We start from the raw sequence: 13,343 nt of genomic DNA, 5'->3' as shown, positions 1-13,343 counted from the left end.
CTGCCCGTAAAATCACACAGAGATTTGGACGAAGAGACGGCCGAGGTGTTTTTCACTTTCCCCCTGCTCTTTTCACTCCCATCACGAGGGCTGAGGCTGTACTGTCCAGGAGCCGGACAGAAAGCGGCGCTGAGACCATCGCGGATGGAAATCACCCACGAGGCAGGGGTTTGTGTCCACCCGCTGCGGGCGATACAAACACAACCCCGAGCCCCGCGCTGGAGCGCCCGCGCTCGGCTCCGAACGCGCGGCCGGGCCGGGCTGAGGACACGGGCACCGGGCCGGGCCGGACCGAGCCGGGCTGCCTGGGCGGCAGCGGAACAAAGCTCGCCGCGCTGCCGGGGCCCGCCCCGGGACGGCCGCTCGGCGCTTAAAGGGCCCGCGCGGTGTCAAGCGGCACCGGCTTTGTTGCGGCGACACGGCCCGGCCGCGCCCTTCCCGTCTGCCCCCAGCCCCGTCCGGCCCGCAGAGCTCCGGCCAGAGGGAGCCGCACGCCCGCTCCGCCGCAGGACAGAGGTGCTGGGCCGGTGGCGGCCGCTGCTGCCGGCGCGGGCCCTTTAAGGGGCGGGGCGGGTGCCGGGAACCCACGTCAGTTTCAGCCCCGAAACTCCGGATCAATGAGCGGCGGTGCGGCGCGGCGCGGGGCGGGGCGTAGCGCCTGGTGCGGCCCGGCCCCGCCCCCACTGCCGCCTTTCGGTTTCTCTCTTTTCCAGGAAGGAAAACACCGGCGGGGACCGGGGCCGCGCCCCCCACCCCCCACTTCCCTTCCCGCGCCCCCTCCCTTTTCCCGCGCGCGCGCATCGCCTCTCGCGCGGAGCCGCGAGCACGCGCAGGGCATACGGGCGGGGAGGGGGGCGCGGGCGGCTGCGCGCGCCCGCGGGGAGCGGCGGCAGCAGCAGCAGCAGCAGCGAGGAGCGGCCCCGGCCCCGGCCCCGCGGCCGGACACCCCCGCGCCACCCCGGCCGCGCCGCGCCCGCCCCCGGCCGCCACTTCCCCTTGAGGGGCCGGGCCGGGCCGGGCCGCGCCGCCGCGCCGGGAGAGGAGCGGAAAGTGGGGAAAGCCCGAGAACTTCCCGTCTGCCTGCCCGCGCCTGCCCCGCCGGGCTCCGCCGAGTCCCTCCAGAGAGATGTCTGAGACTCCTGCTCAGTGTTGCATCAAGGTAAAGCCCCGTCCCTCTGTCCGCCCGGCCCCTGTCAGCGCCCCGGGCCGGTGGGCTTCGCCGTGTTTGGCCCAGGGTTATTTTGGTGGAAATAGCTGTTTTTCCCTCTGCTGTTTTTCGCCCGGGCGGGCGAAGAGCGCCGTGGGCTCGGTGCCCCCCGTTCGCGGGCGCTGCCCGCGCCGCTCCGGCCGGGGCGAGGACGCGGTGCCGCGGGCTGTCAGCGCCCTGCGCTGCCCGGGGACACGGCGGCGGGCCCGGCTCTGCTGGCGTGGCTCTCCACGGCACGGAGCTTTAAGGGAGCCCCGGAGCCCGGGCCGGCCTCCCGCGGGGCTGGCTGCCCGCAGTCCCCGCCAGCAACTTCGTAGAAAGTTTCGTGCCGTCGGGGAGATAGAGCCGCTGCTGCTTCCACCAACAGTGGATTGTGAGGCTTTTTTTTTTTTTTTCCCTTTAAATTTTATTTTCCTCCTCTTATTATCCATATTACTACTGTTTATTTCCGTGGTTGCAATTCCTGGCATCGCTTGCCGTTGCAGGTAGGACAGCCAGGGCTGCCAGCCCGGCCCCGCTCCAGCAGGGACTGGGAGATGCGTTTCCCCGTGCCTTGGCCTGCTGAAGAAGGGCTTACCCGGGAAGTTTATCTTTTTAAGAGGAGGCGGCATGAAGCTGAGACAATGGAAACAAAATTGAGTTTCCTTTTTTGTCCAGACCCTTCCTATCTAACAGCCCACTGCTTTCCTCTCTCCTTCCCTCACTCCCAGGTTTTGCATTTTATTTAGGAATCGCTTTGTCTTGTTGCAAGCCGGGAATCTCCCTTGTGCTTGTGGCTAACTGTGCCCGAGTAAGAGATCTTTAGTGGCTGTCTCTCCCTGCCTGGCAGAAAGAGGTGACTTCCAAACTGTCTCTAAGGGGAAGAGCCTGGAATAAACACTTATTCAGCGTGATGCTCTTTTGTTTGCCTGTCCCGTGTGTGTACAGGGGAGTCTTGCATTCTATATGATGGGAACACAATTTGAAAACTTCTAGGTGTATTTTCTCTTGCTGAGTTAAATTCAATCAGGCCCGTGTCCCGTGAAGTCTCGTGGCTTAGAGTCTAGTTTAACTTTTCGTAACACAGACAGGCAAACTGGATAACGGGGTATTGTATGCGTGTTACTGTATGGTGAAATGCTAATGCAGGCAAAATGTGTTCTATTAACTCATTGCTTCCCTAAAGATATATGAAAAGGGATATAGCTGCTTTTTTTTTTTTTTTTTTGTAAACCCTGTGGAAAGCTAGGATGTTTTCTCTGGACCAAAGAACACGAATGTCACGAAAAAGTAGTGTCATATGAGCTGTATTTCCTTGTTTTCGGCATGTGTCATTTTGAAAATAGGAGGCTTACTTCTGCTCTTACTGAAATCAGCAACCATCCTGTTGATTTCAGGAACTGTAAAACTGCTCCTTACCCAGCGTCCCTAAGGTATGTTACGGAATCGTACTGTAAGTAAACAGCTTCCTAGCTGGAGAGACAAAAACTTCTTCAGTCTCAAAATGAATAAATGCCACATTTTCATTACATTTCAACAGTTACTGGAAAACTGATTTTTTTTTTTTTTTAATTAGGAAGTGACCGATTCTAAACATCAGAATCTGAACTTATTTTTTAATGAACTGTTTGCTTACTTGTAGAAACTGCTGTTACTGGTTTCTCTGTTACTGGCTATTTTATTAGTTTCAAATTTTAAAATTAAAACTTTTCAGACAGAAGCATTTTTTCACCAGTCTAACCGTTCTGGGTAGCTTTACTAACTATCGGGTTTTGCATACTTCTTTTAAACAGGTGATAAAGGTGATTGTTTTCAGCAGCTGAATTTAAGAGGAGCTGTTTAAATGGTAGTAGATTATGTGAGTGCAATTGATAGTTTCTTCCAGTCTGGCTCATGGCATGGAATGTGATACTGAGGCAGAGCAAAAAGCTACACAGAGTACCCCAACTTCACTGCCTGGTTCTGAAAAGTAGGCAAGTGTTGCGCTACACGGGTGTCACAAAATTTCACTAAGAACCTGTGAATAGTGGAAAGCAGTGTGTGCTGGTGGGCATATTTTCTTCTTTTCTTGTTTTATTGGTTTGTTGTTCGTGTTCTTCCTTCCCCTTCCTCCTCCAGTTTGGGACAAGGTTGCAGGCAGTAAATGTCACAGCACCTGGGGTGATGAACGTGGAAAGCTTCAGCAGAGAGGGTGAAGGCTAGTGCTTTGTTTCTGCCTGAGCTGTTCAGTGCACTGTCTTCTTATCTCATCGTTTTAGAGAAGTGCTCTAATAAGTTTTGGGAGAACTTTGAGTAGGTGAAGTTTTGGTCTATATTTTATTATTCAGTAATCAGTATAAGCTTGCAGTAATATCTTGGTTTGTGTTAAGTAGTTATCAGTATGTGTGTGTGACTGTGTTGATATGTGCTTGCTTTGCAGCAAGTATGTACTAGCTGACCCCTCAGAGATGAAAAATACCCTGCTGATAGCCAGACCTTGCCAGCACTTGAGTGTGTGCATGCCTGGCTCATGGCAAGCAGACCCACTGTGCAGTTGTGGCAGGGAGGTTAAGGTGCATGCGGAGAGTCTAAAGCTGCAGAGAGAACTCATCCTGGGATTCAGAAAATAAAACCTCAGGGGTGAGAGATGAACTTGAAGGTTGGCGTCTCAGTGTTGCTACAGCTTAGGGTGTCAGCATACTCTCTGCATGGACTGGGAGACTTTGGGTTTGTGGTGAACTCCAGTCTGAGAGGGCTTGAGGGCTTTGACTCCAAGGTCAGCTGGGAAGGGGCTCTGATGTGGTTGTTGTAGTGAGACTTTTTTCATAGATGGAATATCTGTGTTGGTTAGTAAACCTGTTCCTGTGATCCTGATCCACAGTAGTTAGATGATTATATTATTGTAAGTGCTGCCACGATGTTGGCACTCATTACAGTATTGGCAAGTGATCCTTAAGGCCTCACCTCTCCTCCCACAGATGGGAGAGTTGAGGCACCAGGGGAGTGTAAACATCTTGGCAAAGACCTATACAGGAGCAAAAGCTCAAAGAGAGACAGGACTAGCAGTTTAGACACAGATGATGATTTTTGTGATTGATTGAGGTCTGTGTGGTGATAAGTTCTGTTTAAAGCCTTGCTTGGAGCTTTCTCATTGTCAGGATCTCCTTGTTCTTTTGCCTGAAATGACTATACCTTGAGAATATCACTGCGGCATCATACACAGATTCAAAATACAGCAGGCAAGTGGAGTGCTCCTAAAGGGCACAATTCGTTTATTTTTTATTAACATGACACTTCCAGTTGCTTAGTCTGACTTATCATATGACCATACAATTGTGCTGGCACAAGTGTGGAGTTGTGTGGGAAATAAAGCTGGGAATGTGGGGACAGATCGGCTGCTTCAGGTCTTGCAGAGCGGGACCTCTCTGAGGCCAGGGTCCCTTGTGTGCACCTGGCTGATGCTTGAGCTGAGAGTACTTTCTGTAGGTAGCACTGAAGGCACAGAGTCTCACTGCGAGTCAGGTCTCACAACTGGTTTCAGTGCAGATTTTATATAGGTGCATGCTGGTGGATATAGGTGCTCTCTCTTGTGTTGAGCTCAATGGGGTGGCTGCAGGAGTCCTTCAGCACAGGATCATGTAGCTGAAGGACTTTACACAGTGCTCAGTTTTTGGGTTGGAGGATATACTTTTTAATAGTTTAAAAAAAGGCAGAGGAAAGAAAGCTGAAAGGCAAGGGATCAGTGTAGTGTTTGAGTTTTCAATCTAAACTGGCTTCTCCCGATACACTTAATTTTTGAATGGTGGGTTATGTCTTCTGATACTTTACGCTGTTTCTGCAAAGAGTCGTCTCACACTGAAGACTTCCCATGCTGAGGGACTGTTCAGCACCACATGGCCAGAATCCTGTTGCCCTCAGCTAAGCCTGAGTATCTGTTAGTGCAGAACATGTTCCTTAATGTTTACTTGTGTACTAGGAGGAGGTTCCTTCTTAGTGTCAGTGACAAAGCTATCATTAAGTTCAGTGGTGTAGAACTGAATGGTAGAAGACAAGTGTTTGGAAGTGCATACTATTTAACACCTGATTAATCACTTAACTCCTTGGCACCAAGTAAATTGAATCCCTCTGAAGCAAAATTTTACTAGCACTGCCCCAATTAAACACTGGTCATTAGCATTCACTGTGTCATTACAGGTGAAGTCAGTTTCCTGGGAGGCAACCCATTAAAACAGCATCTTGAATCTGAAATGCCCTAGTGAAAGAGTATACTTTAATGATAATTTATATGCATATTGCAGCATGCATCCCAAAGTGTTTTTTGGAGGGAGGTGACTAAACGGTGCTCCACTGATAGAAATGATAAGAGGCAGATGAAGTCTTGTGCAGTGACACAGAAGCAATCTTTCTGCCTTTTAGAAAAGTTATCTGGGTCCTTGAGTGCCTGTGTTCTGAATTTTTCTGACAAAAGCTCTCCTGATAACCTGCTTGCTGAAGGAAAGGGAGAGAACTAAGGTAACTGGTGTTTTTGGCCAGTAATATAGTTTTGACTTACGGTCCAAAAATTGGTAATTTGTTTTTGTTTTTTGGGGGGTTTTTTTACATATGTTTGTTTTGGAATACTTTGTAGTTCATTGCCTTCAGCTGGGCATTCCCTGAGTACCAGCAACTCAAAAGCCAGTGCTTCTGAAAATTATTACCTTGGCCTTTGCTTTTCCTATCTGTGAAACAAGCATAAAATAATAATAAATGTACCTATGCGGGGCTAAGTACTTGTAATGCAGCATGGAAACAAGCTGTGTTTATTACAGAAATTGATGATCTGATTTATACCTGCCTTTTTAGTTCACACAGTGTTTTGGGGACAGGGGTGTGGTGGTGGTGGTTGTTTGGCTGTTGGCTTTTTTGGCGTGGGCCACCTACCTCTGCTGAGCAGTCAGGGCAGGATCTTGCAGCTGCAGTGTGTCCTGATGTCTGGATCAGCCACACGTGCGCAGGGTGGTGTTTCTGTGCACTCAGCCTACATGGAAGGAGGCTTTGGGAGAGGCTGGCACATGTTGCTGCCACAATCCTGTTCCTGGCCCAGGGCAGGAGCACCTGGCAGGGATGGCTGCCACATGTGGCTGCCAGAGCTATCCCCACCACATTCCCCTGACCACCACCCTTCCCAGGCTCCCTGAAGCTGGATGCAGAGCAGGCTCCATACACAGTCGTTCCAGATGTTTCTCTTTCCCTGGCAAGGGAGGACTCCCTGGTGAGGACAGTGGAGGATGATGAACTGCTAGCATTGCCACAACAATTAATATTTAAGTTGCAGTATGTCACTGTGCCCCCCCAAGGGATGGAGGCTGCCTGGAACAGCCCATGGGTGGGATGTTCCTCTAGGCAATCCTCAAGCAGCCAAACCAAACCCAGGTATGTGCTCAGGTTCAGCCTGAGCAAAGAGAGCAGACAGGTCACCAAAGCTTCTGTGCTTTTGACAGTGGAGTTGTGCATATTGATTCCTGCTAGTGTGAGGTTTTTAGGTCTACAACCCATGTCAAATTTAGACCGTACTGCTTCTGATGTTGCTGAGTTGTCTTCAGGCAGTGTTTTGATGAAGCAAAGAGAACTACACTCTTCATCTACTTCTTTAGTAACATGTGGGATTCAAGCCTAGATTTTACTGAGTGCTTTTGTTTTCTTTTTTTTTTTTCTTTTTTTCCAAAAATGCCACTGCTGGCAGGAAAATAAATGCAGAAAACTCCAACCAAAGCTAAACTTGTTTATGGAATGTCCTGGACCACTGGTAGATAAAGAATTTTGAATAGGGTTAAGCTTTTCACTGATAATTTGTATTGTTTGTAATGCTTCGGAGCTCTAAAGTGACCTGGGTATAGCAATTAAGGAAAGCTATAAGTGATTCTTAATCTAAATGAATTTCCAAAGGTTATTCCTTTTTAATGAATTCCTTGTTAATGCAATGTCTTTGCTTCTGTGTTGTTCCTGTATAGTTTGCAAAGACTGTCTTGGTTAAGACAGTCTGGAGAGAAAAAGGGTATGAAGGAGATTCTCTCTGCAGTGTATGTTGGTGTTCTGTGGAATGTATGCACATAGAAATACATAGTATTGTGAATAATTTTAAAGATGTGCCTATTGCCAAGAGTAGCATTGGGTGTAACTTCAAGAACTGTGGGTAATGCAACTGCACAAAAGTACTTTGGATGTGACACATCTGGATTTCACATATTTAACTATTAACAGCTGCCCAATATTAAATCCAGAGTTTGGATGTTTAATTTTAAAGTAAAATGAAATCTGATTATGAATGGGAACAACGAATGATTTCTTGGCATTTTTCTTTTGTGTATTTTCTTTTGTTGCAGGTTTTGTTTTGGGCTTTTCCTAGCCAGGTCAAGTAGAGCCTGATCAAGAAATTGTAAGTTATTGGTTTTGGGAGTTCATTCTGGAGAAAACCAACTGGCAATCACTAAGGACTATCCTTAAAACTGATGAAATGAGGCAGAGAGTGAGATTCTTTATATGGTTCAAATTGCAACTGAATATAGCTGAAGTGATTTTTTTCATCTTGTCTTCAGTGGGATCCTCCAAAACATGTATTAACAGAAACTAGTAATGTTTTCAACATGGTCTGCGATTCTGTGGAAATCTATGAGCTTGGAGCTCTACCAGGTAAATAGTCTAATAAAAGTTCCAGAGATAGCAGTACTAAAATTCAGAGTTTAATTTATCCAGATAGTAGGGCTGCAACAAGGCATTCTGTAGTTGCAAGCCACATTGCCCATGTATTTTCCTCCTTTTTTTCATAAAAGGATTTCACATAAGGTAATTACCATCATTGTTGGTGCCCCGTGAAGCTTTGCTGATGGTGGTCAAATGCAGTGATCCCAGCATTTCTAGTAATACTGGGGAGCCCTTTCTTGACTTTCTGTAACGTCTTTTTTGTGATTTCCCCTCTCCATGACAGAACTAATCTTTTTTTTCTCCTGATGGATTAGGACTGGAGATAGTTGTTTTACCGTGTTCCCTCTTGAATGGCTTTTTCTCATCTTCCTACCTACCTTGTGCTTTAAAACACAGGCAAAGCCAAGCATTTTCTAACCTGGCCAAAGCTGAGCTTTGAGCTGGTAATGTGTGAGGAACTTCACATTCTGGGCTGAGGCTTTGTCACTGGAGGCTACTGGAAAAAACATTCCTCCATAGATGGATCCTTCCTCCTGCCACATCTTTGAGAAGCAGCTTGGATGTTTCCAGTGGGCACCATTGTGAAAGGCTGGCTGCAACTTAAAGCCTGCAGAGCAAAGCAGGTAGTGCTGATGGGCCCTTGTCACCTGTGCCACTGCCCTTCTCCTGTAGTGGCTCTGGTCCCAGCAGTGTTGCTCCAGTTCTATGGGAACAGCTCCCTGCAGTTCAGAGCACCACTGCTGTGTTGGGCAGCCTGAAGGAGACACTTGTAGGTGCTGGATGTCCAGCTGGCATGGATGCCCGTGCCTGCTGGATGCATACCTGAGTGGCAGAGTCACCATGTCCCTGGAGGCAAGGGCTGACCTGCTTTCGCAGAGAGATGAGGATGCACTCAGTGCTGCCAGGGGTTCCAGGAAGGGCACCAAGTTGCAGGAACAGGAGTGTTGATGGTTGTAAATTCGCTTCTCAGTTGGCAGACTGAATGGTTGTGTCACTGTCTTAGGGCTTGAGCAAATGTGCTCTCTGGAACAGGACTTGGGGAAGACTGTGGGAGCAGCTTCTAGGAGAAGCTATGGATGTAAAATGTTTCATGGCTTGTGGCTTGAGATACATATCACCCACTGCACAGCAAACACTGGGCTTAAACACACTGGAGATTGTCCTAGCAAGCTACCTCACAGCAGCTGAGTCATCAGAGCCATCCGTGACTGACCGTGTGCTGGCTTCTATTACCTCCCATTGGGAACAAATTACAACCTCAAAGTAAGAAGAGAGTGAATTAATAGTGTATGCAGAGCCAATTAGCACAGCCAAGTGAACCATGTTGACAGGCAGTGGCTGCAGGCTTGGAGAAGTGGGCAGAAAGTGCAGGGATAGGGAGTTTTTTTTCTTGGTAGTTTTGAGTGAGGCACTTTTAAAACTTTTCTGCTTAACAGAAACAGCAAGGTCTCTTTGAGATGTTTAGTACTGTTTGCTGACAGACAAGGAACTTTTCTGGCACTTGGGATCATATTTTAGGAAATGGTTTGGTTAGTGAATGAAAAAGAAAGCTGAGCTCAGTTTTTGATTTGGGGTGAAATAGGTAAATAAAACCATAGTGGGAAAGCAACAGGGAGTAAAATAGAAATTATCTGTATATTGCAGTTTGAATCTGTGCTGTTCATCAGTTCTGATTACAGCATGCCTTCCTGACTGCTGAAAAACATACAGAAACGTGCAATGGAGTTGCCTGGGGAAGCTTCTATAGGAAGACAGGCTGCAGTGCCTAGGACATTTTGCTTGGAAAGGAGACTGCTGAGGGAGATATAATAGAAAACTGTAAAATTGCACAGCAGTGTAGTAAGGAGAACAGCTCCTGATAGTTTTAAGCTGGAGCAGGCAATGACATTACTATCCAGGAAGATAAAAACAAGTACTTCTTCCATCTGTAGAGTTATGGAGCTCCCTGCTCCAGGGTGGTGTGGAGGCTAAAAGTGCAAATGAATTTAGAAAAAGCCTGGGTTGATGAATATGAGGAAGATATTAAGACTATTAACCTGTGGGGGGGGGATCCTCCCTATGTTTACTCTGAGGAAAGGTAGTTTTTCCTGTGTGCTAAACTTTTCCAAAACAGAGACTTCTTTTGGGGATAAGATCACAGGCTTGCTGTGGCGATGTACAGTCATTGAGATGCTTCTATATGAAATTTTGTATCCTGGAAGGATAGTCTTAAGTGCACTTCTTTGGATTCTTTTCTGAGTTTCAGCCCCAGCAGTCTTGATTTCAAGAAGACTAGTTAATTGTTAGTGAGAAGAGAGCTAAGGAAGAGTTGGTGTCTGTGACTCAGACTTGTGAAGTCAAGGTTTGCTTCTGTGTTTACCCAGATGCAAATGACAGAAAGGAAAACTTTCAGGGAATACACAGGATTGGAATTACAGGTCAGGATTTGAAAAATTTTTCTGATTTTGGGGAAGAGACAATTGGTTGCTTCTGAGAGCCAAATGTGGGTTACCCATGCTTTTCCAAAGGTCTCCCAATTCCCATTATCACCCATGTGAAATGTGTTGCTGAAGCATTATCTCCTTTTCACGTGTGTGACAAATGGGGTCCCAACTGGAGCTTGTAGCAATGGGCATCAGAGTTGCAGCTTTCACTGCCTGGCCAAATGTTGCAAACATTCATTCAACTGTGTCACTTGCTAAGGAATGCTGTCATTTGTAGAGATCTTGCATCATGCTTTGACTGTGATTTTTTTTTTTTTTTTTTTTTTAGTGGCAGACAGAAGAATGGCCATACAAAATCAATTCTGGTATTATTTTGCATGTGTAGTTTTTAGGTATTTTCCTAAAGAGAGAGTGATTAACAGTGTTGGATGGCCATTTAAATGTATTGATGTGCAGCTAAAAATGGCTTTTATCCTAAATTTAGTTTTCCTCTCTGCTAATCTATACAATGTCCACAAAAATCTATTTAAGTAATTGGATAGTCTTATAAAGATTTAGTTAAGTTTTTATTTTGGCAAATAAAAAATTGCTTTATTTGTTGGATGATGGATTTTCTTTGGTAATTATTGTACTTGTTATGGTCAGCTTTGCAGTGAAATGTAATTGCAAGTGCAGTATCCAGCATCAAAGCCTGAGCATTAAAAGTAGTTCTTAAGAAGAAAGAAGGGTTTAAAATTGTACATGAAATGGAAGTATCTGGTACATTTTGAAGTAATATTATGTAATAAATAAGAACCATTTTTCTTAAGGTCATGAATTTTCATTTTTTTAATTGTACTGATTGTTTTCTGTCATGTTGATTTATTATTAGTAGATTTTGTACCCTCACCTGAATTTTTGTTGACTGCAGGAAGGAAACAAGCTTTCTGTTTCTGCAGCCCTAAAGTGTTTCCCAGCTTTGGGTGACCTAGTTATTGTAATGAACTAATTGACTGAACTGAAAGAAGAAAATCTTTTCTCCATATCTATTACCAGAAGCTGGCTCTTTGACAGGCTCAGGTTCTAGAGGTAAAATAGTGGGTCCCACTCATTTGAATGTGCTTTGGCACTAAGTGTTTTGCTTGGGATTTATCTTTAAAATTACTTTCTGCTATTGTAGTTATACCTGGTTGCCAATATATTCTAGTTTCATGTTTCTTAGTTTGTATTAAATGAAGAAAAAAATCCCAATTTTTTAAAATTTCATTTTTTTTCAATTTTTTTAGAATTTAAAACCCATTAAAACTTCAGTTTTTAAAAGAAGTGGCCTAGAAAAATTGTAGATATCGAGACATAATGCCTTGAATGCAGTGCTAGTCAGAATCTCTCCTCTCCATCTTACCCTCTATATTGTATTTTCATTTAATGCTTTAGTGGTGAGATCTATCTTATTCAGTCACAGAGTGCTGCAGCAGTAGAAAATTATCTGATGAGAGACAGATTCCTCCAGTTTGGTGTCCAGGTTTGGCTTTGCAAAGCCAAAGCAAGAAGGGGAGCCATGATAGTTGCAGAACATGCTGTTGGTTCCAAAGGAACCCAAACCCTTTATGGCAGTAGTGTTCTTGGAAAGGAAAGGCTCAAAAGAAACAGGTTTTAGCTCTTGTCCTGCAGTGTGCTTTCTAAGATACTCAGAAGTCTCTGCTAGCTCCATGTTTTAGTGTGCGTGTGTTGTCACTACCAGCTCCCTGTGAGGGAGGGAACCAGCATTTCCCTGCTTCACAGATGGGGAGCAATGTGGCTTCATGGAGTCTCTTGGTGCCTGTGGGCTGCAGCACAATAACCCTGTGCTTCTCCAGAGTGCTGTCCTCATGCCCTCTGGCCACAGCCTGCCTGGGCCCCACCTCTGCTGGCTCAGCAGGTGATGCTGTGCTCATCCCATCTCTTGTGCTGGCTCTTCCTGCCTGGGCTGAGAACCTCACAGCTCTACTGCATGTCCCTGGGAGGTGAGGGCTGATGTCACCATTACTTCAACAAGTGGAGTTGTAAGGTGAACCTAAATACTGATGGAAGAGAGGTCTGCTTTCCTTCTGCACTGGGGTTTCATAACTCCCTGTTTCCCATCACTGAGCACCATGTCACACGAAGAATACTTGTTCAGCTCTGTAGGCCTCAGCCTCTTTTTGTTGAAAAAAAGGAAAAAGCCTTTCCCCATGTAACAACTGAGATTGTCGTTTTCTTAGCCTCAATTAAAAGATAAGCATAGGTAGGCCCAGGTTGTTGGCAGATGGTTGGCACAGCAGTGAGAAAGGTGTGAAAGCCTTGGATTGCAGACATGGAGGTATCCCCTTCCATGATTTACCTACAAAGGACACTGAATGCTAGCCTGGAGTGAGGTTTAGAGCATATTTAAATTCAAGCATTACAGTGAGCCTGTGCATATTTTAATTTTCATCTTCTAAAGAGGAAAAAAACCCCAAAATAAATTAAGGGCTTTAATTAGTAGAGTTGGCTAGAATGATAGCTTTTGGGGATGGAGAAAGTACTATTTTTTGGTTTCTATATAACACCTGAGAAACAGAGCCACTTTTCACTGACTGGTACTCAAAATACTTTTTATCAAATAACATACTCAAGAAAACCCCCAGTAGTTTAGTTGGTATCTATGCTTCTGAAAATAAATACATATACTTGAAAAATAGACATTTTTTGTTCAGAATTTGTGTCTGTGGATTTTCTGAGGAAACTCACCTTAGTCTTCCAAGTTGCAACACTCTGCTCACCTGCACATTTTGTAGCCACATATTGGTGGTGATAAGAGCCCAGCTGGGCAGTCCTGCACATCAGGGTCTCTTGATTTCTAACAAAGTTGCCAGGCTGTGCTGCTCTCAGCCCACCCAGCCTCACAGCCAGACACACATAAATTTAAAGGTATTTTCTGGCACTGCTGCGAGGTGAAACATGGGGAGGCTCTCCATGCATGTGTAGATAGGGAGCTGTTTGAACCAAACAAGCATCTGGTATCTGTATTCCTGTACACCTATTCTAAGCTGTGGGATTGGAGGTAGTTGTAGAAAGGAAAACAAGAACCAAAAAAG

The 13,343-nt window shown here is 46.0% G+C and overlaps 1 protein-coding gene across 4 annotated transcripts in view; it reads left to right on the top strand.

Moving 5' to 3' along the window:
- Positions 1-679: 679 nt before the first annotated feature.
- Positions 680-13,343, top strand: part of ETV6 (ETS variant transcription factor 6) — a 123,537-nt gene continuing 110,873 nt past the window's right edge. For 2 of the 4 annotated variants that reach the window (XM_079305046.1, XM_079305045.1), the window contains exon 1: positions 681-1,159. In XM_079305046.1, coding sequence (XP_079161172.1) covers positions 1,127-1,159 — 33 coding nt within the window. In that variant the 5' untranslated portion in view covers positions 681-1,126. Of the gene's footprint in view, positions 1,160-13,343 lie in introns of all 4 variants that reach the window. The other 2 variants (XM_079305047.1, XM_079305048.1) reach the window with 2 other exon arrangements.

The sequence above is a fragment of the Erithacus rubecula genome (assembly GCF_903797595.1).
Source record: "Erithacus rubecula genome assembly, chromosome: 4".
Taxonomy (NCBI): domain Eukaryota; kingdom Metazoa; phylum Chordata; class Aves; order Passeriformes; family Muscicapidae; genus Erithacus; species Erithacus rubecula.
Note: the sequence above shows the minus strand (reverse complement) of the source record. Positions and strands in the feature narration are given on the sequence as shown.